Raw genomic sequence first — 26398 nt, 5'->3', positions numbered from 1 at the left:
TGAGCCATGCGAGCCAGGCTTCATCATCTTTTTTTATTTTATTTGAATATGTTTCATTGCTTCCCAAAAATATTTGCCAGAAATAAAGTAACAGAATTATAAGCTAGGAAGGAATGAAAATATTTAGCTTGCTTATATTGATCATTTTGCTTTCTGTCATAGACAGTAAACAGTTTGAACACTTTAAATAGTATTAAGTTTATATTTAATCACAAAGTTAAACTTTGCATTGTAAAAGAATTTCTGAAATTTATTGTTTTCACAATTTTGAAAGGCAAAAGGACTATTTTGAAAATGTATGTATAAAATTTCAAAGTGAGGTAAGGAAAATTTAGACTTTGACCCATTTAGATCTTCCCAAACTTCATTTTTTTTAAATTAAATTTATTGAAGTGACATAAGTCAACATGAACATATAGTTTTCAGGTGTAGGTTTCTATGTTACAAAATCCGTATATTGCACCGTGTGCCCACCACCCAGAGTCGAATCTTCTCCAGTCAACGTATATTAGGACCCCCTCACCCTATCCCATTCCCTCTGGCAACCACCACATTGCTGTTTGTGTTCACAAATTTCAGTTTTGTGTTCACAAGTGGAATCTTATGGTTCTTAGATTTTTCTGACTGACTTACTTCACTTAACATAATATTCTCAAGCTCCATCCATCCATTAATGTTGTTGTAAATGGTGCTATTTCATTCTTTCTTATGGATGAGTAATATTCCTTTCTATATATGTACCACATCTTTATCTAGTCATCTATCGTATAGGACACTGGTTGTTTCCATGTCTGGGCCACAGTGAATAAAGCAATGAACATAGGGTGCATATATTTTTGTGAATACACGATTTCGAGTTTTTCAGGTATACACTCAGGAGAGGAATTGCTAAGTTGTATGGTGGCTCTATTGTTAATTTTTGAGGAATCACCAGACTGCTTTCCATAGTGGTTGTATCAGTCTATATTCCCACCAGCAGTGAAAGAGGGTTCCCTTTTTTCCATAATTTCTCCAACACTTGTTATTGCTTATTTTGTTGATAATGACCACTCTTAACAGGTGTGAGGCAGTATCTCACTGTAATTTTGATTTGCAATTCCCTAAATTTCTTGCCCTTGGTTTGCCTCCACCAGAGGCATAAAATGTTCTCTTTCACCAAGGTCCTTAAGTTTGGTACCTATATATTCTTCTATGTAACTTACTGTTTCTGGTCTTATATTTAGGTCTTTGATCCATTTTGAATTAATTTTTACAAATGGGGACAGAATGTAATCCAGTTTCATTCATTTTCATGTGGCTTTCCAGTTTTCCCAGCATCATTTATTGAAGAGACTGTCTTTACTCCATTGTGTGTTGCTGGCTCCTTTGTCGAAAATTACCTGCCCATATACATGTGTTTTTATAGTAGGGCTCTCTATTCTGTTCCATTGATCGGTGTGTTTGTTTCTCTGCCAATGCTTTTTTTATTATCTTAGCTCTGTAGTATAATTTGATGTCAGTTAGGATGATACCTCCAGCTTCATTCTTTTTCCTCAGGATTGTTTTGGTTATTTGGGGTCTTTTGCGGTTCCATAAAAATCTGATGATTTCTCATTATATTTCTTAAAAATGATATTGGGATTTTGATGGGGATTGCATTAAATCTGTATATTGCTTTCGGTAATATGACCATTTTAACTATGTTGATTCTTCCAATCCATGAACATGTGATATTTTTATTTTTAGTGTCTTTTTCAATGTCTTTTAATAATGCTTTTTTAAATTCTCAGTATATAGGTCTTTCACATTCTTTGTTAAGTTTATTCCTCGATAGTTTATTATTTTGGTTGCAATGGCAAAAGGAGTTTTTTTTTTTTTTCATTTCTTTTTCTGAAGTTTGTTGTTAGTATATAGGAAGGCAATGGATTTTGCACATTGATTTTGTATCCTGCAACTTGACTCAACTTGTTTATTGTTTCTAATAGCTTTTTGGTGGAATTTTTAGGGTTTTCTATACACAGAATCATGTCATCTGCAAAAAGTGACAGTTTTACTTCTTCCCTATTTGGATGCCTTTTATTTCTTTCTTTTCCCTTATTCCTCTGGATAGGACTTTTAGCACTATGTTGAATAAGAGTAGTGAGAATGGACATCCTTGTCTTGTTCCATCCTTAGAGGAAAAGCTTTTTTTGCCATTGAGTATGTTATTAGCTGAGGGTTTATCATATATGGCCTTTATTATCTTGAGGTACACTTTCCTTCTATTCTTATTTGATTGAGTGTTTTAATAATAAATAAGGTATCTTATCAAATTCTTTTTCTGCATCTATTGATAAGATCATATGATTTTATACTTTTTTATTTTTATTTATTTTTTAAATGTATGGATTTCAGAGAGAAAGAGAGAGGGAGAGACAGAAACATCAATGATGAGAGAGAATCATGGATTGGCTGCCTCCTGCACGCCCCACACTGGGGATGGAGCCCGCAACCTGGGCATGTGTCCTTGGCGGGAATCGAACCTGGGACCCTTCAGTCCGCAGGCTGACGCTCTATCCACTGAGCCAAACTGGCCAGGGCCTGAGCCACGTTTTAACGGATGGTCATTGGTGCCAAGTCAATGCCAACAGGCAACTCCAGTTGGGGTGCACAGGAAAAAATTTTATTCAGTGCCAACAGCTCAACTGTGATGCAGCACCTGTGAAGAAGCATGGCTGGGAATCGGCCCTCTCTACACAGCACCCCGAGTGGGCACTGGGCAGTGGGCAATGGGCAGTGGCTGGGCTCTGCCAAGCTGGCTCACTCCAGCTCTGGCCTGGGAGAGAAACATAGTCTTTAGTGGACTGGGAAAATGCCTGATTTTATACTTGTTTTTAATTTGGTGTATTACATTAATCAATTTGTGTTGTCGAACCATCTTTGTGCCCCTGGAATGAATCCCACTTGATTGTGGTGTATTATTGTAGTTTTTTGATGCAGTGTTGTATTTGATTTGCTAGTATTTTGTTTAGGGTTTTTGTTATCTGTATTCATCAGAGATATTGGTCTGTAGTTTTTTGTGTGTGTGTTATCTTTGCCAGATTTTGGTGTCAGAGTTATATTGGCCTAAAATGTGTTAGGAAGTATTGTTTCTTCTTCAATTTTTTGGAGTCGTTTGAGAAGGGCAGGTTTTAAATCTTTGAAGGCATGGTAGAATTCACTGGTGAAGCCATCTGTTCCTGGACTTTTCTTTTTGGGGAGGTTTTTTATGGTTGTTTCAATTTCCTTACTACTGATTGGTCTATTTAGATTTTCCAATTCTTCCTGATTTAGACTAGGAAGGTTATATAATTCTAGGAACTTACCCATTTCCTCCAGGTTATTGAATTTGATGGCATGTAGTCTTTCATAATATTCTAGTATGATCCTTTGTATATCTATGATGTCTCTGGTGACTTCTCTCTCATTTCTGTTTTTTGTTTCTATGGGTCTTTTCTCATTTTTACTTAGTGAGTCTAGCCAGGGGTTTGTCAATTTTATTAATTTTTTCAAAGAACCAGTTCTTTGTTTTCTTAATTTTTTGTATAGTCTTTTTGTTCTCTGTTTCATTCAGTTCTGCTCTAATTTTTATTATTTCCTTTCTTCTGACTTTAGGTTGCTTTTGTTCTTCTTTTTCTAGTTCTTTAAGATCTGATGTTAGGTTGTTTACTTGGGATTTCTCTTGTTTCTTGAGATAGGCCTGTAGTGATATAAACTTCCCTCTTATTACTGTTTTTGCTGCATCCTGGAAGTTTTGATATATTGTATTGTCATTCTCATTTGTCTCTATATAACTTTTGATCTCATCTTTTATTTCTTCTTTGAACCAGTCATTTTTTAATAGTATGTGGTTTAATCGCCACATATTTGTGTATTTCTTTACTTCCTTTTTGCAGTTGATTACTAATTTCAAGGCATTGTGGTCAGAGAATATGCTTGGTATAATTTCAATCTTGAATTTGTTGATGCTAGTTTAAGAACCCAACATATTGTCTGTCCTTGAGAATGTTCTGTGTGCACTGGAGAAGCATGTATAATCTGATGTTACGTGATGAAAGGTTCTGCAAATATTATGTCCATTTGGTCTAGTGTTTCATTTAAAGCCGGTATTTCTTTATTAGTTTTCTGTTTGATTGATCTGTCTAGAGCTGTCAATGGAGTATTAAGGTCCCCAACTATGATTGTGTTTTGATCTGTTTCTCCTTTAGTTCTGTGAGTAATTGTTTTATATATTTTGGTGCTCTCTGGTTGGGTGCATATATATTAAAGAAGTGTTGTTTTCTTGATGTAGTGTCCCTTTTATCATTATAAAGTGTCCATCTTTGTCTCTTGTTATCTTTGTCATCTTGAAATCTATTCTGTCAGACATATGTATGACTGCACCTGCTTTTCTCTGGATGTTATTTGCTTGGAGAATCATTTTCCACCCTTTTACTTTGAACCTACTTTGTCATTGCAGCTTTGATGTGTCTCTTGTAGGCAGCATAGGGTTGGGTTTTATGTTTAGGGTAATTATTGATCTATGAGGATTATGTTTAGCCATTTTATTTTTTGTTTTCTGGTAGTTCTGTGCATCCTTTGGTTCTTTTCCTTTGTTCCTGTCTGTTATTTTTATTTGGTAGTATTCTATACTTCTTTCCATTGTTTCCTCTTTTATTAAGCTATGTATCCTGGTTTGGGGATTTGTGTGTGTGGTTAGCATTAGGTTTATAAAAAATAAACTTGTATATATACCGTAGTTTTTTTTCTTTTGAGTGCATCTGATCTTCATCCCCCTTTGCCAGTTCAGACTTTTCCCCCCTCCTCTTTTATGGTTTTGTCACAAATTAGAAATATCAACAAGTTAACCAACTATAATTCAACAAAGAAATCCCTGCTCAACACAGATGCATGCCTGAGTGGGGGGCAGCCAATCCATGATTCTCTCTCATCATTGATGTTTCTGTCTCTCCCTCTCTCTTTCTCTCTGAAATACACACACACACACACACACACACACACACACACACACACACTCTAGAGGCCCAGTGCATGAAATTCGTGCACGGGGGGTGTGTCCCTCAGCCCAGCCTGCACCCTCTCCAATTGGACATCCCTCTCATAATCCAGGACTGCTGTCTCCCAATTGCTTGTCTGCCTACCTTCCTGATTGCCCCTAACTGCTTCTGCCTGCCAGCCTGATCATCCCCTAACCCAGGGGAGGGCAAACTTTTTGACTTGAGGGCCACAATGGGTTCTTAAACTGGACTGGAGGGCTGGAACAAAAGCATGGATGGAGTGTTTGTGTGAACTAATATAAATTCAAAGTAAAGGAGCGGAGGGGAGAGCAAGAGAACTGGATAGAACAGCCGGATCCGGCCCGCGGGCCGTAGTTTGCCCATGGCTGCCCTAACCACTCCCCTGCCAGCCTGATTGATGCCTAACTGCTCCCCTGCCAGCCCAATTGCCCCTAACTGCCCTCCCCTGCAGTCCTGGTCACCCCTAACTGCCCTCCCCTGCAGGCCTGGGTCCCTCCCAACTGCCTTTCCCTGCAGGCCTGGTCGCCCCCAACTTCCCTCCTCCTCTGCCAGCCTGGTCACCCCTAACTGCCCTCCCCTGCTGGCCTGATAGCCCGCAACTGCCCTCCCTTGCAGGCCTGGTCTCTCTCAACTGCCCTACCCTGTTGGCCATCTTGTGGCCATCTTGTGTCCACATGGGGCATCCATCTTTGACCACATGGGGGCAGCCATCTTGTGTGTTAGAGTGATGGTCAATTTGCATATTACTCTTTTATCAGATAGGATAGAGGCCTCATGCATGGGTGGGGGCCGGCTGGTTTGCCCTGAAGGGTGTCCCGGATAAGGGTGGGGGTTCCCTTGGGGTGTGGGGCAGCCTGGGCGAGGGGCCTGTGGTGGTTTGCAGGCTGGCCACTCCCCCGGGTGACCCAAGTGGAGGCCCTGGTATCTGGGATTTATTTATCTTCTATAATTGAAACTTTGTAGCCTTGTGCGGAGGCCAGGGCCGGCCAGGAAGCTTGGCTTCCTCCATCACCAGAGGCAACCCAAGCCTCCTGCTTGCTTCAGCTCCGTGGCTGCCGCCATTTTTGTTGGGATTTATTTATCTTCTATAATTGAAACTTTGTAGCCTTGAGCGGAGGCCAGGGCCAGCCAGGAAGCTTAGCTTCCTCTATTGCCAGGGAAACCCAAGCCTCCTGCTCGCTCAGTGGCCACAGCCATCTTGGTTGGCTTAATTTGCATACTCGCTCCTGATTGGCTTGTGGGCATGGTGGAGGTATGGTCAATTTACATGTGTCTCTTTTGTTAGCGTAGATATATCTTCACTAATAAAAGAAACATGCAAATTGACCATCCCTCCACTATGCCCACCAGCCATTCAGGAGCGAGTATGCAAATTAACCCAACAATAATGGCGGTTAATTTGCATACACAGGCAAGGAGCGAAGACTGAAGACAGCGTTGAAAGAAGCCAAGTGCTGCAGAAGGGAGTGAAGCGGTGGAGAATGGAGTGAGGCTGCGGACACGGGAGGGAGCGAGGCAGTGGAGATGGGAGGGAGGGAGCGAGGCAGCAGAGATGGGAGCGAAGCCCGCAGAGGCTGCAGGAATCCCTATTCTTGCAGGAATAGGCCCGAGGAAGCCCTATTCTTTAGGAATCTTCCTGCAATGGGCCTCTAGTGTGTGTGTGTATGTGTGTATGTATATATGTATAAGAGTAAACTACTAAGCATATAAAATAGCCAACCAGATGGAGGAAATAAATAGTGATATCAAAGATAAGAATCTAGAATTTAACAAGAGAGAGATTGGAGCATGAATAAAAATGAAAGAGCCCTACACGAATTATCTTGACTCCATCCGAAAAAGCAATATTAGAATAATAGGCATTCTGGAGGAGGAGGAGAGGGAGCATGGAATAGAGAGTCTATTCAAACAAATAGTGGAAGAGAACTTTCCAAATCTATGGAAAGAACTAGATCTTTGAATCCAAGAAGCAAACCGAATACCTAGTGTCCTCAATCCAAAGAGGCCCTCTCCAAGGCATTAGTTATTGAAGCTGTCAAAAATTATTGACAAAGAAAAAATTCTCAAAGCAGCCAGGGAAAAGAAGTGACCTACAAAGGAAAACCCATCAAAAGTTCATCCTACTTATCAGCAGAAACTCTCCAGAAGAGAGAGGAACCAAATATTCAAATGTCTGAAAGAGAGAATTTACGAGCCACTAATAATATATCCAACAAAATTATCCTTTAAATATGAAGGAGGAATAAATATTCTTCATGAAACAAGGAACATAAGGTTGGTCTTCATTTATTAAGAGTAATGGGTTGAAAACTTTATAGTGTCACTTTTTATTCTGTGTTTAGTACTTCTGGAATTGTTTGATGTAGTCAGAGACTTCACAATTTTACGTTTCATATTTGGCACTATGATGTACATAAGAGGGAAGAACAGATTTTCAATTTAGATTACATTTCAGTTTCTTAGGGACAATCATTAAAATAAAAATTGGTAAGCATTTAATATGTGGTGGGAACATATTGTTTAATATTTATGGTAAAATAAGAGTTTATTAATATGTTCATTGCACAATTTGTGCATAGTACTCATGTGAAACTAAATAATATTCTTAAAGGCTGTATAGCAAAGAATCAAATTTTTAAAGTATACTTAAAATGTAAGTAATATTCTCAAATAATACTGCTTTACCTATGTATAAGATTTTGAAGTATAGCATATGTTGGTAAATCTAGAAAGGTACCAAATTTCTGGTTTGAAGTTGCCTTCCATTGAATCAGCAAAAATTAAGATATGTACTAAGATTTTATTTTGTAATGACTTCTGAAAAACCCCTTTTATAAAATCGTTCAGGTATTTTCTGTGTTCCCTCTTTTTTCCAATCCTAAATTTCATGTTAGTTGGTTTTAGAAATACAGCTTTTTAGATTTGGGAATTTTTATGTGAGCATATTTTATGACCACTACTTTTTAAAAAATTTATCTTTATTGTTGAGAGTATTCCAGATGTCCCCTCCCCCTTTTTTCCCCCATTGACCTGATACACCCTATACCCACCCCTCCCAGGCCTTCACCACACTATTGTTTGTGTCCATGGGCTATGCATATAAGTTTCCCAGTTAATCTCACCCCATTACCCATCCCTGCCTTCCTTCTGAGATTCGTCAATCTGTTCCATGCTTCTATGTCTCTGGATCTATTTTGTTCATCAGTTTAATTTGTTCATTAGATTTCACATGTGATGAGGTCATATGATACTTGTATTTCTCTGTCTGGCTCATTTTGCTTAAAATAATACTCTCCAGGTCCTTCCATGCTGCCTCAAATGGTAAGAAATCCTTCTTTTTCACAGCTGCATAGTATTCCATGGTATAAATGTACCACAGCTTTTTTATCTACTCATCTATTGATGGGCATTTGGGCTGTTTCCAGATATTAGCTATTGTAAATTGTGCTGCTCTGAACATAGGGGTGCATACCTTCTTTCTGGTTGGTGTTTCATGTTTTTTTAGGATATATTCCCAGAAGTGGGATCACTGGGTCAAATGACAGTTCCATTTTTAAATTTTTGACCAAATTCCGTACTGTTTTCCCTAGTGGCTATACCAGTTTGCATTCCGACCAGCAGTGTAATAGAGTTCCCTTTTCTTCACATCCTCACCAGTACTTGTCATTTGTTGATTTGTTGATGATAGCCATTCTGACAGCGTACATCTCTTAGGGCAAGGGAAACTAAGGAGAAAATAAACAAATGAGACTACATCAAAATAAAAAGCTTCTGCACAGGAAAAGAAAACAACAAAATGAAAAGGGAGCCCACTGCATAGGAGAACATATTTGACAATGATGCATCTGATATGCAGTTAATTCCCAAAATATGTAATGAATTCATACAACTTAACAAAAGGAAGACAAACAATCCAATTGAAAAATGGGCAAAGGACCTAAATATACAGTTCTCCAAAGTGGACATACAGATGTCCAAGAGGCATATGAAAAAGCTCAGTCACTAATCATCTGAGAGAAGCAAATTAAAATGACAATGAGATATCACCTCACCTTATCAGAATGTTCTAATTTTTATATTATTAAATTTGGTATTAGGATTTAACTTAAAATGTTGAATGTGAAGGAAGATTATTTTATCTTTCCCAAACCATTTTAATTAAAGCTATATAGTTATTAAATGTTATATATATACATATGGATATATATAAATTGAAATCTGTGGATAGTCTTTTATATAATTGTGATCATCATGCAGTATATCTGTTGTACACCTTTTTTTCATGAAACATACCACTTTTAATGGTTGTATAATAGGTCATTAAGTGAATACAGTGGGTAGGTGGTTAACACGCTATTTCTTGTTGCACTTAAGCTTAACACCCACTAAATGTCAGTGTTACTTTTTGACTGAGATATATACTTTTTTATATTTTACAGTGGATGATGTTGGGGGAAAATTGGAGCATATGGGGAACACACCATTAAAAATCGGCAGTGATGGTTCACAAGATGTTAAAGAAGATGGATTTGGTTCAGAAGTAATAAAAGTGTATATATTTAAAGCTGAGGCTGAAGATGATGTTGAAATAGGTACAAAGACAGTTTGTTGCTGTAATATTCAATAATTAGAACTTAGTATCTTTTCTAGAGACTATACTAAAATTCATCTAAGTACAGATTTTTTATAGGTTTCTTTGGGGATGGAATATAAAAATGCATATGAAATATAAAACGAATTCAGAATATATCATACTTAGACTCTTAAACAGTAGAATATTACAGTTAAAATATTAAAACAAATTAGTGGAGAGGATTTAGTTTATTGGTGAAAATTATAATGAGTACTTAAGGGCAGGCTAGAATAGCCTGCTTGGATTTCAGTCCTAGTTCTGCCATTTAGCTGAGTGGCCTTTTGTGATTTACTTAACCTCCTTCTGCCTTAGTGTTCTCATCCATAAAGTAAGCCATAATGATAATAACTACCTCATAGGGCTTTTGTGAAGATTAAATGGGTAAATGCATGTAAATATCTTATAGAATGCTTGGCGTATAGGTGTGATGTGTTATATTTGTTACTTGTCAGTGATGTATAAAAAGTTAAACTGTAAATTATAAGAAAATTTTCTTGACAATTAGAAACTTATATTGAAATATTAATAATATTCTCCTTATTAATTTAAGAAATTATTCCATGATACTTCTCTATACTGATATGTGTTTTAATTTCTTAAGGTGGAACAGAAATTGTCACAGAGAGTGAGTACACCAATGGACATTCTGTAGCTGGAGTGCTTGACCAGAGCCGAATGCAACGGGAGAAGATGGTTTACATGGCGGTTAAAGATTCTTCTCAAGAAGAAGATGATATCAGTAAGAACAAAAGAGTACTAGAGTAACTTATTAGTAGCCATTGTGCATTCTTTTAAAAAATAAAGTATTCCCAGGAATACAAGCACTATATAGGAAAACAGTCACTAAAATAAGCTAGACCCTTTGCTAAAATAATTTAAAAGGGAAGGGTCCTTTTGACCATTCGTGCATACATGTATTGTTCAAATTAGCAAATATGAAATACTATGTCCAGATACCAGGGATACAGAGATCAGCAATATACTGTTGCTGGCTTCAGTAGAACCCACAAAGATACAGGGAATTAAGGAGAATCTACTTTCTCTGTGTTAATGGATATGTCATGTGTATATTATCTCATTTAATTCTCACAACTCATTTATGAAGTAGGTGGTATTATCCCTGTTTTATACAGGAAAAAATGCTCAGGGAAGTTCAGTAATTACCCAAGGTCATTCCAATATTAAGTGAGGAAGGTATGATTTGAATTCCTATCTATCACTCTACTGCCAGTGTTCTTTCCACATGGCAATTACCACTGTTGGCCTTTATCTGGATTTAGCAGTGGAAGGGGAAATTGATTGTTTGCCTACTATCCCTGAGGGATTAGTTGAGTAAGTATTTTTCCAAGTCAAACTTCCAGGATCTTTACTTATTATGCCTTTTATAGTCTCCAATAGTTGCTACTTAAGGCTTATTAGGGCTGAGTACCACAGAGTGATAAAAGATCCTCAGATTTCCTTTCCTGCCATTTCCTTATGAAGACATTTTATTCTTTGCCTGCTTTCTCCTCACCTCTTTGTAGGAATGCAGCCCTTCCCTAAGGCTTCTTCTGTCTTCTTGTCATACTGAGACAAAAACTACTTTGTTTTGCCCTAGAAGGGCAAGAGCCTCCACTTAAGTGCATTACCTTGACAGTACCCATCTTTACCTATTCTGCATTTTGATCCCCACTCCTCAAATTTCCTTCCCTTAAAAGCCATGGGGAACTGGATTCCAATTCCAAAAATGAATAATATACTACACCTGAAAATATTAAAACAAATTTGTCTAAAGTATTTGATTGGAGAGGTAGAGAGTTAAATGAAATAATTTCTATTTGGTCTCTAAATTCTTTATTTTTATTTTTTCATCATTGGTAAGTAAAGGGGCACAGTAGAAGGTGGGAGATGGAGACTTAGGTTACCTGATTCCAGAATTCCATGGGAATGTGGGTAACTTACACCAATGACTCTTTCTGGTTAATTGAAAGAACAGAAACTGAGAAGAAGAGGAGCACTTTTCCCCCACATGTGTCCCTTGTTTCTTCTATAGTGAATAGAAGATCTCATTATGTGAATGAAAGGAAAAGCATAAATCCAAGGCAATTTTCTATTTAACAGCTTAAATATAAATGGATTCTTTCACATAAAATATACTAATTGACCTTCTTAGTTTAAATTTTTTATATCAATACTATATTTTTAAAAATGAATCTCATTTATTGCTTTTTTCCTTTAATAAAGTCTCAGAAAATCCTGTCTTTTGACTGAAAGGGCATCCACATATTCTTGAGCACCAACAATATATATATGACATGTAATATGTTTTATATATATGACTTTAAAACGTTTTCATTATTAATATTTTTGACCATTTTTCATTGAATATACAGTACCGTATGTGAATTGCAATATGTGAGATATCATGGACCACTTTTCTAGTATTGATGCTATGGGAAATGCTTTCTGAGTTCCAAAGAACTATCAGGCAGAATTATGGAATACAATATTTTTAATATAGTTATGCCAATGGACTGTAAAATCAGTCAGTATATTTCAAGCTCACATATTTTATATAATCTAAAAGCCATTTTTATAGGACTAGGTTCTAAGAGGAGAAAAATAATTTTGATAAATTATTTTCTCCCAGTGGCACTAGTTTCTAAATTGCCTATTGTAATTTTTAAATTAACCAAATTAAAATAATGAAATTTAAAGGATTTAAATTGTTTGGAATTTTTACCTATTTATTAAATATTTAGGGTTATAAACAAGCAGTTATTTCTAAAATTTAGGTTGTGCTGAAATAGCAGATGAAGTTTATATGGAAGTCATTGTAGGGGAAGAGGAAGGAACTTATCTCCCTGAAACTGAGCTTGAGGACTCTGATGTTAATAAAACAACTGCCCCTGTTGCCTGGGCTGTGGCATATGGTAGGACACTGGCATTTTTTCACCTGATAAGTACATAACATATCTATTTGATCTGCCTTTAAGTCATTAAATATGCTGTGCTAAATACCCTTTATGAATTGGGTAATATTATAAAACTAGAGGTCCGATGCATGAAATTCATGCAAGGGACTCGGCCCTTGCAGCCCCAGCTTCATCTGAATGGTCGTTCCGCTGTTGGGCTGTTTGGTCGATATGCATATTACGCTTTTATTATTATAGATGTTTTGCTCTGGATTGATTCATCTCTAGTTACCTACATGATTTTCCTACCAAATATATTGTGCTATTTTAAACGAACCTTGCTTAATGCATTGTGCTTTTCACATAGGATTTATTTTAAATCCTACCTATATAAGTAAGTGCCATAAAATTTTTAATTTTTCTAAAATAGGGATAGCCTTTGAAAATTGATCCTTCCCATTTTGGAAATCGTATTTTCATGTTTTAACACCACAAATAATAGGATTTTGAGGTTTTGAAAAGGAACAAAAGTCCAGGCTATAAAAAGTAAATTTATCAAATTATTTTTTTCTTTCTATTTTATTACATTCCTACTTAATTTACAAGATGGTCCATGTATATTCTGAAAAATTTTGTTCAAATGTATTAATTTATCTTAACTTGGTTTTTCTAAAGGTTTATTTATTCAAGAGTCTTTCATTGAAAATCTTCAATTTTAAGGGTACTCTGCAGAATTATCTATCCAGTTTTTATTTAGAAAGTAAAATTTTTCTGGACATTAACAGTTCCAAGGATGCTGACAGCAGGCCTAATTTTCAGTGTGTGAAATTATCTAATCTATGGGAGTGGAAGAAGTCAACAACAAAATTTAATTTAAGGAATGGTAGTCAAAGTAAGATTTTGTAGATTAAGGTGTGATCTGCTAGTAATCATTATACTCAACATATCAGTTTTTAATTAGTCTTTTTTTTAGTAGATGAAAGAAGAGTTTCAAGAAGGTATGAAGATTGTCAAGCATCAGGTGAGAGAGCTTTATACGTGAGTTGTAAGTCAAATAGCCAATTTTGTATACTGTTTGGCAGATGAAGAGTTATTAGTTTACTAGTGGCCCGGTGCACAAAATTTGTGCACATTAAAAGGGAATTAATTAGAGGAAATATTTTAATATTGCTATTTGCCCTTTCTCTATAATAGAAGTGTCAGAGATGAAAGAAAATTAGTAAAATGTATATGTAAATCTCCCTCCTACCAGAGTCTAGGGCGTGCTGTGGGACCTAGAGTCAAGTCCCTGCCCACCACCTGCATGGGCTTCGAAAACACAGGAGTCCCAGACCTGACCAGCCCCAACCCCATTGGGTGAGACTCAGACCCAGCTGGCCCCACCCCTTTCAAGCCCCTTCAGGCAGGGAGTGCAGCCTCAGGTCCCCTGGCCTGGTGCTGGGTGGGGGGTGCAGCCTCAGGTCCCTTATCAAGCCCTGCTGGTGGAGGGTGTAGCCTCAGATCCCTTGGCGTGAACTCAGGTCCCCTGGCCCGGCGCCAGGGTGGGAGGGCGTGGCCTGAGGTCCCCCAGCCTGAGTTCCCTGAGCCCGGCGCTGGGGCAGGGGGCGCGACCTGAGGTCCCCATCAAGCCCTACTGGGTGGGGTGCATGGCCTGAGGTCCCTCGGCCTGGCACTGGGGTTAGGGGTGTGACCTGAGGTCTCCCGGCCCAGCCCCAGGGCGGGGGGCAGAGCCTGAGGTCCCCTTTCAAGCCCTGCCGGGCGGGGGGCGTGGCCTGAGGTCCCCCGTCAAGCCCCACTGGGCGAGGGGTGTGGCCTGAGTTCCCTGTCAAGCCTTGCCAGGCGGGGGGCGCAGACTGAGGTCCCCTGTTAAGTTCTGCTGGGCAGGGGGCATGGCCTGAGGTCCCCCGCCAGGTGCCATGCAGCCTCAGGTCCCTGCTGTTCGGTTGTTACGTTACGGCATCCTGGCTAATTTGCATATTCCTCTATTATTATTATTATAGATGTGTACAGACACATTTTTTGGACTTTTACTTGCCTGACCATATCTAATTAGTTACATAGGAATTTGCCTATTTATTAGATACACTAGAGGCCCGTTGCACGAAACTCGTGCACAGGGAGGGGGGTGTCCCTCAGCCCAGCCTGCACCCTCTCCAATCTGGGACCCTGAGAGGGATGTCCGACTGCCCGTTTAGGCCCGATTGGGCCTAAACGGGCAGTCGGACATCCCTCTCACAATCCAGGACTGCTGGCTCCAACTGCTCGCCTGCCTGCCTGCGTGATTGCCCCTAACCACTTCTGCCTGCCAGCCTGATCACCTCCTAACCACTCCCTGACAGCCTGATTGATGCCTAACTGCTCCCCTGCCAGCCTGTTTGCCCCTAACTGCCCTACCCTGCAGGCCTGGTACCCCCCAACTGCTCTCCCCTGCAGGCCTGGGTCCCCCCCAACTTCCCTTCCCTGCAGACCCAGGCACGCCCAACTTCCCTCCTCTGCCGGCCAGGTCACCCCTAACTGCCCTTCCCAGCAGGCTTGATCACCCCCAACTGCCCTCCCTTGCAGGCCTGGTCCCTCCCAACTGCCCTCCCCTGCTGGCCATCTTGTGGTGGCCATCTTGTGTCCACATGGGGGCAGGATCTTTGACCACATGGGGGCAGCCATCTTGTGTGTTGGAGTGATGGTCAATCTGCATATTAATCTTTTATTAGGATAGAGGCCTGGTGCACGGGTGGGGGCCAGTTGGTTTGCCCTGAAGGGTGTCCCGGATCAGGGTGGGGGTTCCCTTTGGGCGGGGGGCGGCCTGGGTGAGGGGCCTGTGGTGGTTTGCAGGCCGGCCACGGCCCCTGGCGACCCAAGCAGAGGCCCTGGGATCTGGGGTTTATTGATCTTCTACAATTGAAACTTCGTAGCCTGGAGCGGAGCCAAGCCTTCTGCTTGCTCCGTGGAGGCAGTCATTTCTCTTGTGATTTATGTATCTTCTATCATTGAAACTTTAGCCTTAATCGAGGCCTGGGCCGGCCAGGGTGTGCGGAAAGCTTGGCTTCCTCCATCGCCCGGGGCAACCCTAGCCTCCTGCTCTTTCCAGCTCTGTGGCTGCTGCCATTTCTGTTTGGGTTCATGTATCTTCTATCATTGAAACTTTGTAGCCTTGAGTGGAGACCTAGGCAGGCAGAAAGCTTGGCTTCTTCCATTGCCGGGGAAACCCAAGCCTCCCTCCTGCTCTCTGTGGCCGTAGCCATCTTGGTTCGGTTTATTTGCATATTTGCTCCTGATTGGCTGGTGGGCGTGGCTTGTGGGTGTAGCGGAGTGATGGTTAATTTGCATATTACTCTTTTATTAGATAGGATAAATAATTTGTATTATTCTGTGAGTGCAGTTAATTTACATTTATCTTAAAATACAAATACCAGGCAACTTATCACATGCTTTATAAAAGGCTGCTATGGACAAAATATATAAAATATATATTATTTTGACAGAAGTGTAAAAATTGTCCATGATATCAACTATTTATTAATATCTTCTTTGGGGCAGAACTATTTTCCAATTTTTTTTTATCGCAGCCACTAGATTTATGTATTTGTTACATAAAACCCATGTGTCAGCTTAATTTTTTGTTATTCTAACACACTCTGTATAGTGTTATACCATGGTTAATAGTTCATTTTCTTTTCTTAAGCAAAGAGACTTTTTCTTATGATAAAGTGTATGTCTATTCCATTTTTACCCTTAGGAGGTATTTGACTATATTGAAATGTAGATTTCAGAGGAATTGATGAGGGGCAAAAATTACAGCATATAATCTAAAGAGTTTTGTAGGTCTAGATTTTTAAACTAAATTGCATAACACAATAGATTTGTGAGAACTGAGATTTTATTAAGTGCTTTATTCTGTATACACTGATCACACTGACATTGTGGTAAATTGCCTTCCACATCTATCTTAAAATGCATCTTAATACTTTTCACATCAAGTAAACTATTCTAAAGCTTATATATGAGATGTTTGTTATGTGTTACATTTAGTCACCATGACTATATAGGTTCACTGACACATGTATTTCTTTTATAAATCTCTTTAATTTCATCATCCTTCATTGGTGATAAATTGATCTGATGCCAAGATTTTGTTTAGGGTCATAACAACTTTTTATATTACCTTCACCTTATCAGTTAATTCCTTTAGGATAAATAAATTGGGATATTTTAAAATTAATTTCATGTAATATCTTATTTAAAGTGTTTGCATAAGCATGTGTGTTTATGTAAGAGTGTAAAAGAGGATAACATAGGTATACTTTGTGAAATGTAACACCACAACGTTAAATTCAGTACTATAAGGGCAACTTGATGCCATGTCATCTCTTGTAATTCATCTAACAAAATTCAAAAATGTATAAATATATGTAGTTTAATTGTGTATCACTTTTTCAGGAAATACTTTGGACTCAACATTAGAAAACAGAAGTAGTACAGCAGCACAGTACCTTCAAATTTGTGATAGCATTAATACAAATAAAGTACTTAAACAAAAAGCCAAGAAGAGGAGAAGAGGAGAAATGAGGCAGTGGCAAACAGGTAAAATACTAATACTTTGCTTTGTTAATATTATAATAATTTGAAAAGTGGAGTTATTTGTTTTGTAACTGAAGAAAATATCAGTTGTTTATAGTATAGCTCTACTCCCACATACCTGTTTGTGTTTGATCTAAATAGTTGCATTTCTTTAAATGTGTTTGACTTGTACTTAATAAAACTATAATTGTTTGCTCTTTACCCAAATGGTGTTTTAAAGGGAATTGTCAGGTTGGTTTAACAATAAAGCGTGCCTGTTTCTAGTTTACAAATGCATGTGATATAGTAATTTGGCAGATGAATAATATATAGCAGAGTGCTGCTCATTAATTTTTTAGTGGGCTACTTTATCATAAATTGCTCTGAATGTGCATTTTATCTTAGAAGAATTTATTCCACTAGTATAGTTCTCACAGTGTGATTATTGGCTAATTTTGGTGCTTTTGTTGTAAAATATTTTTAAACAGTCTGGCTAAGTGTCACAACTTCCCTATTTTTTTTAATCTAGCTGTTATAATAGGCCCTGATGGACAGCCCTTGACAGTATACCCTTGCCATATTTGCACAAAAAAGTTTAAATCAAGGGGATTCTTGAAAAGACACATGAAGAATCATCCTGATCATTTGATGAGAAAAAAATATCAGTGTACAGATTGTGACTTTACAACTAACAAGAAAGTGAGTTTCCATAACCACTTAGAAAGCCATAAGCTTATAAACAAAGTTGACAAAACCCATGAATTTACAGAATATACACGAAGATACAGAGAGGCTAGTCCACTGAGTTCAAATAAACTTATACTAAGAGATAAGGAGCCGAAGATGCACAAATGCAAATACTGTGACTATGAAACTGCAGAACAAGGACTATTAAACAGACATTTACTGGCTGTTCACAGTAAGAATTTTCCACATGTTTGTGTTGAGTGTGGGAAGGGCTTTCGACATCCTTCTGAACTCAAAAAACACATGAGAACCCATACTGGTGAGAAGCCATATCAATGTCAGTATTGTGTTTTCAGGTGTGCAGATCAATCAAATCTGAAAACTCACATTAAGTCTAAGCATGGTAACAATTTGCCATATAAATGTGAGCATTGTCCCCAAGCATTTGGTGATGAAAGGGAGCTTCAACGCCATCTGGATTTGTTTCAAGGACATAAGACACACCAGTGTCCTCATTGTGACCATAAGAGCACCAACTCAAGTGACCTAAAGCGGCACATCATATCTGTCCACACTAAGGATTTTCCTCACAAATGTGAGGTCTGTGATAAAGGTTTCCATCGTCCTTCTGAGCTCAAAAAGCATAGTGATATCCATAAGGGTAGGAAGATTCATCAGTGTAGGCACTGTGACTTTAAAACATCAGATCCATTTATTCTAAGTGGCCATATCCTTTCAGTTCATACTAAGGATCAGTCATTGAAGTGTAAAAGGTGCAAGAGAGGGTTCAGACAACAAAACGAGCTCAAAAAGCATATGAAGACCCACACTGGAAGGAAGATTTACCAATGTGAATATTGTGAGTACAGTACAACAGATGCATCTGGCTTTAAACGACATGTGATATCAATACATACAAAAGACTATCCACACAGGTGTGAATTCTGCAAAAAGGGATTCCGAAGACCATCAGAAAAAAATCAGCATATTATGAGGCACCACAAGGAAGCTCTTATGTAATAAGACCAATATAAAGAAAGAAACTCTGGAAAATATGATATGCTACATGGCAGTAAAACTTCATAAACTTTTTCATCTGGTTACGAACTTGATATTAAATCATAACTTTACATTCTTTGTATTAAAAACATTTGAATTGACAGGGTATCTCATAACCCTTTGAAAATTACTTAAAGAATTTAAGAAGCACCATAGAATGATTGTAGAAAAACCTATTAAGTGTCAATTTAATAGGATTATATGCATAAACTACAGAAGGGAAGAGCAAAGACAATGACTTTTTTGGCTGATCATACTAGAGACATGATTCGGAAAAAAATATTACATAATTTAGGAGTTTAGCAATGCTTTGCTATGACAAGCAAGCCTCACTTTTATGCAATTTTAGAAATGGGGTGGGAAATAAAATGCAGTCATCCATCAGGCATTTTGTCATTGAGCCTTTTATATGGTACCTGGAAATTGAATTTCAGAAATCTAAAAGTTTATTCATTAAAATAACTTTCACTGAAAATCAGATTAGATTAATTCAAAAATATTAAAATGAATTTCAGAGCTGCTAAAATTTTATCACAGGACAGGATGTTTAAAATATAGCATTCTGTGCTGAAGTCTAAGGATTAAAGTACCCTTTTTTATGCTGTTTGAGTTGATTATTGTTCAGTATGGCATATATGACAAGCATATATTTGAGTCAAATATGGCTTTCTAAAACGAATGCAACCAGTAGTGTTGCAAAGTTAGCACTATATTTCTTAATGATCTAAAGATTAAATTGAGAGAACACAGTTTTCTTAAAGATTATAATGTTTAGTGTTGTTTTTTTAGGACAGCAAGTGTGATGGTTCTAGCCTTACTTGCTCTAATGTTTAAAGGTGCAATTTTATGCCATTCTTGAAAATTTTGATTTTTAAAATCTATATATATATACCATATAATTAACATGCATTTTCAGTATGAGGCAGTGTTTATGCAGTATTTAACAAAACACTGTGCTGCCAATAGAATTCAGAAGTGAATATTCAGTTTACAGTGTATAAATTTAAAATATGCATCCCTTTAACAACGCTTTGTGTTAGCATGCTGGAAATCAAAATGGCGCTTAATATAAAAAGCTGGTTTAAGGAAATTTAATGAAATTCTGTTCATAAATGTATTGCATATGATGTGTACTTTTAAGTTTTAGTTGCTTCATGTTTACACTCAGCTGTTCAACATTATTAAAATGTAATTTTACTTCATGCTATATTGTGGCTTTGTATTTCAACTAATGTTCACCTTTCTGTTTTTGCACCAGATAAGAATCAGTTTCTTGAGAATAAATTTTTTATCTTTCTTAACTTCAGAATATTAAATTTGGAAAATCTAAAATTGTGTGTTATGTGACTGTAAATGATGTACACGCTGTAAAATAAGATTGTCTCTGTTACGTGGGATTATTTCTAAATGTTACTCATTGAAATGAGCATACAATAAAAAGCATTTATTGCACTTCAAGGTTGTACAAATTTATTTAAAGTTTTGCTGTAATGTTCATTCTTTATTAAGAGACTTTTCACTTAAAGTTGCTCTTAGGCCATTTGGTCTGCAGATTAACATGTAGAATTTTGTGCATTAACAACAATACAAGTTAAGAATTTAAAGAATTGTAATGATTATGACATGATTATTCCTCAAAAACATAAATTTTTGCTAAAACTATGACAGAATGCTATAAAAGTGCCCATCTTAATACTTGATATTTAATGTTATAGAGAAAACAAAATATTCTTAACCTGCTTAAGTAACACAATCCTGAGAAATGAATCGAAAATTATGTTCCTTATAGAGCAATATACATTTTATTTTTTCTTTATTTATTTTATTGTTTAAGGTACTACATATAGTAGTACATATATCTCCTTTTTTTCCCCATTGACCTTCCCTCAGCCTCCCCTACACCCTTTCGCATGCCCTCATCCCACCCCCCCAGTGTCTTGTGTCCGTTGGTTGTGCTTATATGCATGCATAAAAGTCCTTCGGTTGATCTCTTTCCCCTCCTCCCAACACTCCCCAGCCTTGCCGCTGTAATTTGACAGTCTATTCGGTGCTTTACTACCTCTGCATCTATCTTTTTGTTCATCAGGTTATAATGTTCTTTATTTTACATAAATGAGAGAGATCATTTGGTATTTTTCTTTCATTGCCTGGCTTATTTCACTTAACATAATGCTCTCCAGATCCATCCATTCTGCTGCAAATGGTAAGAATCCCTTCTTTTTATAGCAGCATAGTATTCCATTGTAGAGATGTACCATAGTTTTCTAATCCGCTCATCTGCTGTTTAGACTGTTTCCAAATCTTAGCTATGGTGAATTGTGCTGCTGTGAACATAGGGGTGCATATATCCTTTCTGATTGGTGTTTCTAGTTTCTTGCAATATATTCCTAGAAGTGGGATTACTGGGACAAATGGGAGTTCTATTTTTAGTTTTTTGAGGAAACTCCATACTGTTCTCCACAGTGGCTGCACCAGTCTGCATTCCCACCAGCAGTGCACGAGGGTTCCTTTTTCTCCGCATCCTCTCCAGCACTTGTTGTTTGTTGATTTGTTGATAATAGCCATTCTGAGATGTGTGAGATGGTACCGCATTGTCGTTTTCATTTGCATCTCTCAGGTAATTAGTGACTTTGAGCATGTTTTCATGTGTCCCTTGGTCTTCCTTCTGTCTTCTTTCGAAAAGATCCTAGTTACGTCCATTGCCCTTTTTTTTTATTGGATCATTTATCTTCCTTTTATTAAGTTGTATGAGTTCCCTGTAAATGTTGGAGATTAAACCTTTATCAGTGATAACAAACATTGGCAAATACATTCTCCCATACAGTGGGCTTTGTTGTTTTTTTGTTGATGGTTTCTTTTGCTGTGCAAAAGCTTTTTATTTTGATGTAGTCCCATTTGTTTATTTTCTCTTTAGTGTCCATTGCCCTATAAGCGGTATCGGTGAAGAAATCGCTTCAGCATATGTCTGAGATTTCTCTGCCTGTGGATTCCTCTAGTATTTTTATGGTTTCCTGTCTTATGTTTAAGTCCTTGATTCATTTTGAGTTTATTTTTGTGTAGGGTATAAGTTGGTGGTCTAGTTTAATTTTATTACATGTATTTGTCCAATTTTACCAACACCATTTATTGAAAAGACTGTCTTGACTCCATTATAATGTTCATGCCTCCTTTGTCAAATATTAATTGAGCATAGTGGTTTGGGTCAATATCTGGGTTCTCTATTCTATTCCATTGGTTTATATGTCTGTTGTGCCAGTACAAGGCTGTTTTGAGAACAGTGGCTTTGTAATACAGCTTGAAATCTGGTATTGAGATCCTACCTACTTTGTTCTTCTTTCTCAGGATTGCTGTGGCTATTCGGGGTCTTTTTTTTAACCCAGATGAGTTTTTGGAGAGTTCTTTCTAAGTCTGTGAAATATGCCATTGGTACTTTAATGGGGAGTTCATTGAATCTATAGATTGCTTTGGGTAGTATGGACATTTTAATGATGTTGATTCTACCAATCCATGAACATGGTATGCTCTTCCATCTGTTTACATCTTCCTCTATCGCTTTTTTTCAGTGTCCTGTAGTTATCCGCTTATAGGTCTTTTACCTCATTAGTGAAGTTTATTCCTAGGTATCTTAATTTTTTTGGTAGGATGCTAAATGGGATTGCTTTTTTAGTCTCTCTTTCTGTAAGTTCACTGTTGGTGTATAGAAATGCCATAGATTTCTTGGTATTAATTTTGTATCCTGCTACATTTCCGAGTTCATTTATTAAGTCTAATAGTTTTTTGATGGAATCTTTCGGGTTTTTTATGTAAAATATGTCATCTGCAAATAAGGACAGTTTTGCTTCCTCTTTTCCAATTTGGATGCCTTTTATTTATTCTTCTTGTCTAATTGCAATGGCTAATACTTCCAGTACTATGTCGAACAGGAGTGGTGAGAGTGGGCATCCCTGTCTTGTTCGTGTTCTTAGGGGGAATGGTTTTAGTTTTTGCCCATTGCGTATGAGGTTGGCTGTGGGTTTATAATATATGGCTTTTATTATGTTGAGGTATGATACTTCTATTTCCACCTTGCTGGGATTTTTTTTCAAGAAAAAGTGTTGGATTTTGTCAAATGCTTTTTCTGCATGACTTGATATGACTATGTGGTTTTTATCTCTTAATTTGTTTATATGATGTATCACGTTTATTGATTTGCGGATATTGTACCATCCTTGCATCCTTGGGATAAATCCTACTTGGTCATGTTGTATGATCTTTCTGATATACTGCTGGATCCAATTTGCTAGAATTTTGTTGAGGATTTTTGCGTCTAAGGGATATTGGCATTTAATTCTCTTTCATTGTGTTATGTTTATTGGTTTTGGTATTAGAGTGATACTGGCTTCATAGAATGAGCTTGGAAGTGTTCCTTCCTCTTGAATTTTTTTGGAATAATCTGAGGAGGATAGTTTTTAGTTCTTCCTTGAATGTTTGGTAAAACTCCCCTGAGAAGCCATCTGGCCCCGGGCTTTTGTTTGCTGGAAGCTTTTTAATGACTGCTTCAATTTCTTCCATAGTTATTGGACTATTGAGATGTTTAGATTCTTCCTGATTGAGTTTTGGAAGGTTGTATTTTTCTGGGAATATGTCCATTTCCTCCAGGTTGTCCAGTTTATTGAAATAGAGTTGTTATAGTATTTTTATACAATCCTTTGTATTTCTGTGGGGTCTGTTGTTATTTCCCTATTTCATTTCTGATTTTTTTTGGGTCTTCTATCTTTGCTTCTTGGTGGGCCTTGCTAGAGGTTCATCAATCTTGTTTATCCTTTCAAAGAACCAGCTCTTGGTTTTGTTGATCTTTTGTATTGTTTTTTTGGTCTCTATGTCGTTTATCTCTGCTCTGATCTTCATTATTTCCTTCCTTCTGCTTACACTGGGCTTTTCTTGTTTCTCTCTTTCTAACTCTTTGAGTTGTAGGGTTAGGTAATTTATTACCATTGTTTCTTGTTTTTTGCAGTAGGCATGAAGAGCTATGAACTTCCCTCTCAAGACTGCATTTGCTGTGCCCCATAGATTTTGTATTGTTGTGTTTGCATTGTCATTTGTGGCCATGGTGCTTTTTATTTCTTCTTTGATCTTCCTGGGAACCCAGTCATTGTTTAATACCATGCTATTTATTCTCCATGTGTTTGATTTTTTGGGATTGTTTTTATTGTAGTTGATTTCCAGTTTTATGCCATTGTGATCTGAGAAGATGCTTGATATGATTTCTATCTTCTTGAATTTGAGGAGACTTTTCCTGTGACTCAATATATGGTCTATCTTTGAAAATGACCCATGTGCACTTGAGAAGAATGTATATTCTGAGGCTTTGGGGTGAAATGTTCTGAATATGTCAATTAATTCCATCTGTTCTAGTGAGTCATTTAGGATTGATGTTTCTTTGCTGATTTTTTGTTTAGAGGATTTGTCCAATGGTGATAGTGGGGTATTAAAGTCCCCTACTATGATTGTATTGCTGTCAATCTCTCCCTTGATATCCTACAGCAGTTTTTTTTTTATGTATTTGGGTGCCCCTATATTGGGTGCGTATATGTTTACCAGAGTTATTTCTTCTTGTTGGATTGCTCCCTTTAGTATTATAAAGTGGCCTTCCTTATCTCTTTTTATGTCCTTCAGTTTGTTATCTAATTTGTCAGATATAAGTATTGCTACCCCAGCTTTTTTTCATTTCCATTCACCTGAAAATCCTTTTTCCATCCCTTCACCTTCAGTTTGTGTGTGTCTTTTTTTCTGAGGTGGGTTTCCTGTAGGCAGCAGATATATGGATCAGGTTTTCTTATCTAATCCGTTACCCTATGTCTTTTGATTGGGGCATTTAATCCATTTACATTTAAAGTTATTATTGATACGTACTTGTCGCCATTTTTATTCTTTACCCCTGTTTTTCTTCTTCGCTTCCTATTTCTTCTTTTTACAGCAGACCCTTTAGCATTTCTTGCATTGCTGGTTTGGTAGTAATAAACTCCCTTAGTCCTTTTTTGTCTGTGAAGCTCCTGATTTCACCCTCGGTTTTTATTGATAGCCTTGCTGGATACATTATTCTTGGATTCAGACCCTTCCTTTGCATGACTTTGTATATTTCATTCCATTCCCTTCTTGCCTGATGTGTTTCTGTTGAGAAATCAGTCGCTAGTCTAATGGGGGATCCTTTGTAGGTAACTTTCTGTCTCTGGCCACTTTTAAGATTCTTACTTTTTCATTGGTGTTTGCCAATTTAATTTTAATGTGCCTTGGCGTCAGTCTTTTGGGGTTCATTTTGTTTGGGACTCTGTGATCTTCTTGGATTTGTGTGGGTTTTTCTTCCCTATACCAGGGAATTTTCTGTCATTATTTCTTCAAACAGGTTTTCTATTCCTTGCTCAGTTTCCTCTCCTTCTGGCACCCCTGTTATGTGGATGTTGTTTCGTGTTGTCACAAAGTTCCCTTAGGCTCTCCTCCTGTTTTTTAATTTTTTTTTTTGTAGAAGCTGCTCTACTTTGGCATTTTTTCCTACTTTTTCTTGTAGCTCACTGATGTGGTCCTCTGCTTCTTCTAGTCTACTCTTGATGCTTTCTATTGAGTTCTTCATAGCAACGATGTCATTTTTCATTTCTTTTTGGTTCTTCCTCGTTTCCTCTTGGTTCTTACTCATATTGTTGAATTTGTCTTTCATTCTTTTCATCCACCTTATGACCATTTCTCTGAATTCTTTCTCTGACAGGTTGCTTGCCTCCATTTCGTTTATTTCTCTTTCTGGTGATGCCTGCTTTTCTTTCATATGAGGGCTGTTTCTTTGTCTTCCCATGGTCTGTCTTCTCTGGGTGTCTGGTTATGTAGTTCTCTCCTGCGTTGATTTAAAGGCACAAAATACAATACAACAAGTCACAATGCACAAGACACTGAACACAAATGTATTCACAATATTAATCACCCCAAATAAAGGTGACCACCAGAGAAAGGCAAATGACAGTATAAGAAAGAAAGAAGAAGTGGATAAAAAAGGAGTGCAAAAATGAAATTGGGAAAAGGAAAAAAAAGTAAGAGATAAAAGAAAGAGAATAAGAAGAGAGGAAAAAGCTATTTATATGTGGAGAAAACTCCAATAGAACAGCCACTGTTCCTAACATAGGCCAGCAACAAATAACTAGAGATGAATGCAAACTACAAACAACCACTAATATCAAGTGAGGGGAGGGAAAACAAGCAAAAAACAAATAAAAAAAAGAAAAGGGGAAACAATCTCACAAACAAGCATAAAAAAACTGATATATTCAACAATGAAGTAAACAACAAAAGGACAGAGAAAAAAATTTGGATAGTGAATAAAGAGAAGAGAGAGGTGTATATGGGCTTGGAGCAGGGGATTGAAAATTAGATATTAAGTAGGGTGAAATTTTAACGGGGTAAAAATAAGGAATAGGGAAAATCTAGAGCAGGAACAGGGTAAGTGAAACAGGACAACAAAAGGGGAAAAGTGAGGAAGACAGTGTTGGCATAAAGGTGAAGTTGTGATAGAGTAAAATGATGCTAAAGGAAAG

At 37.4% G+C, this 26398-nt stretch overlaps 1 protein-coding gene across 17 annotated transcripts in view; it reads left to right on the top strand.

The window, feature by feature from the left end:
* Positions 1–20298, top strand: part of ZNF711 (zinc finger protein 711) — a 41783-nt gene extending 21485 nt beyond the window's left edge. For 10 of the 17 annotated variants that reach the window (XM_080653655.1, XM_080653654.1, XM_080653661.1 and 7 more), the window contains 5 exons: positions 9455–9607; positions 10250–10387; positions 13516–13563; positions 16977–17120; positions 17626–20294. In XM_080653655.1, the coding sequence (XP_080509781.1) occupies positions 9455–9607; positions 10250–10387; positions 13516–13563; positions 16977–17120; positions 17626–18803 (1661 nt within the window). In that variant the 3' untranslated portion in view covers positions 18804–20294. Of the gene's footprint in view, positions 1–9454; positions 9608–10249; positions 10388–12422; positions 12561–13515; positions 13564–16976; positions 17121–17625 lie in introns of all 17 variants that reach the window. The other 7 variants (XM_080653647.1, XM_080653649.1, XM_080653646.1 and 4 more) reach the window with 2 other exon arrangements.
* Positions 20299–26398: the final 6100 nt, after the last annotated feature.

The sequence above is a fragment of the Plecotus auritus genome (genome assembly GCF_963455305.1).
Source record: "Plecotus auritus genome assembly, chromosome: X".
Classification (NCBI taxonomy): domain Eukaryota; kingdom Metazoa; phylum Chordata; class Mammalia; order Chiroptera; family Vespertilionidae; genus Plecotus; species Plecotus auritus.
The sequence above is the reverse complement of the archived record's forward strand: the minus strand, read 5'-3'. Positions and strand labels throughout refer to the sequence as shown.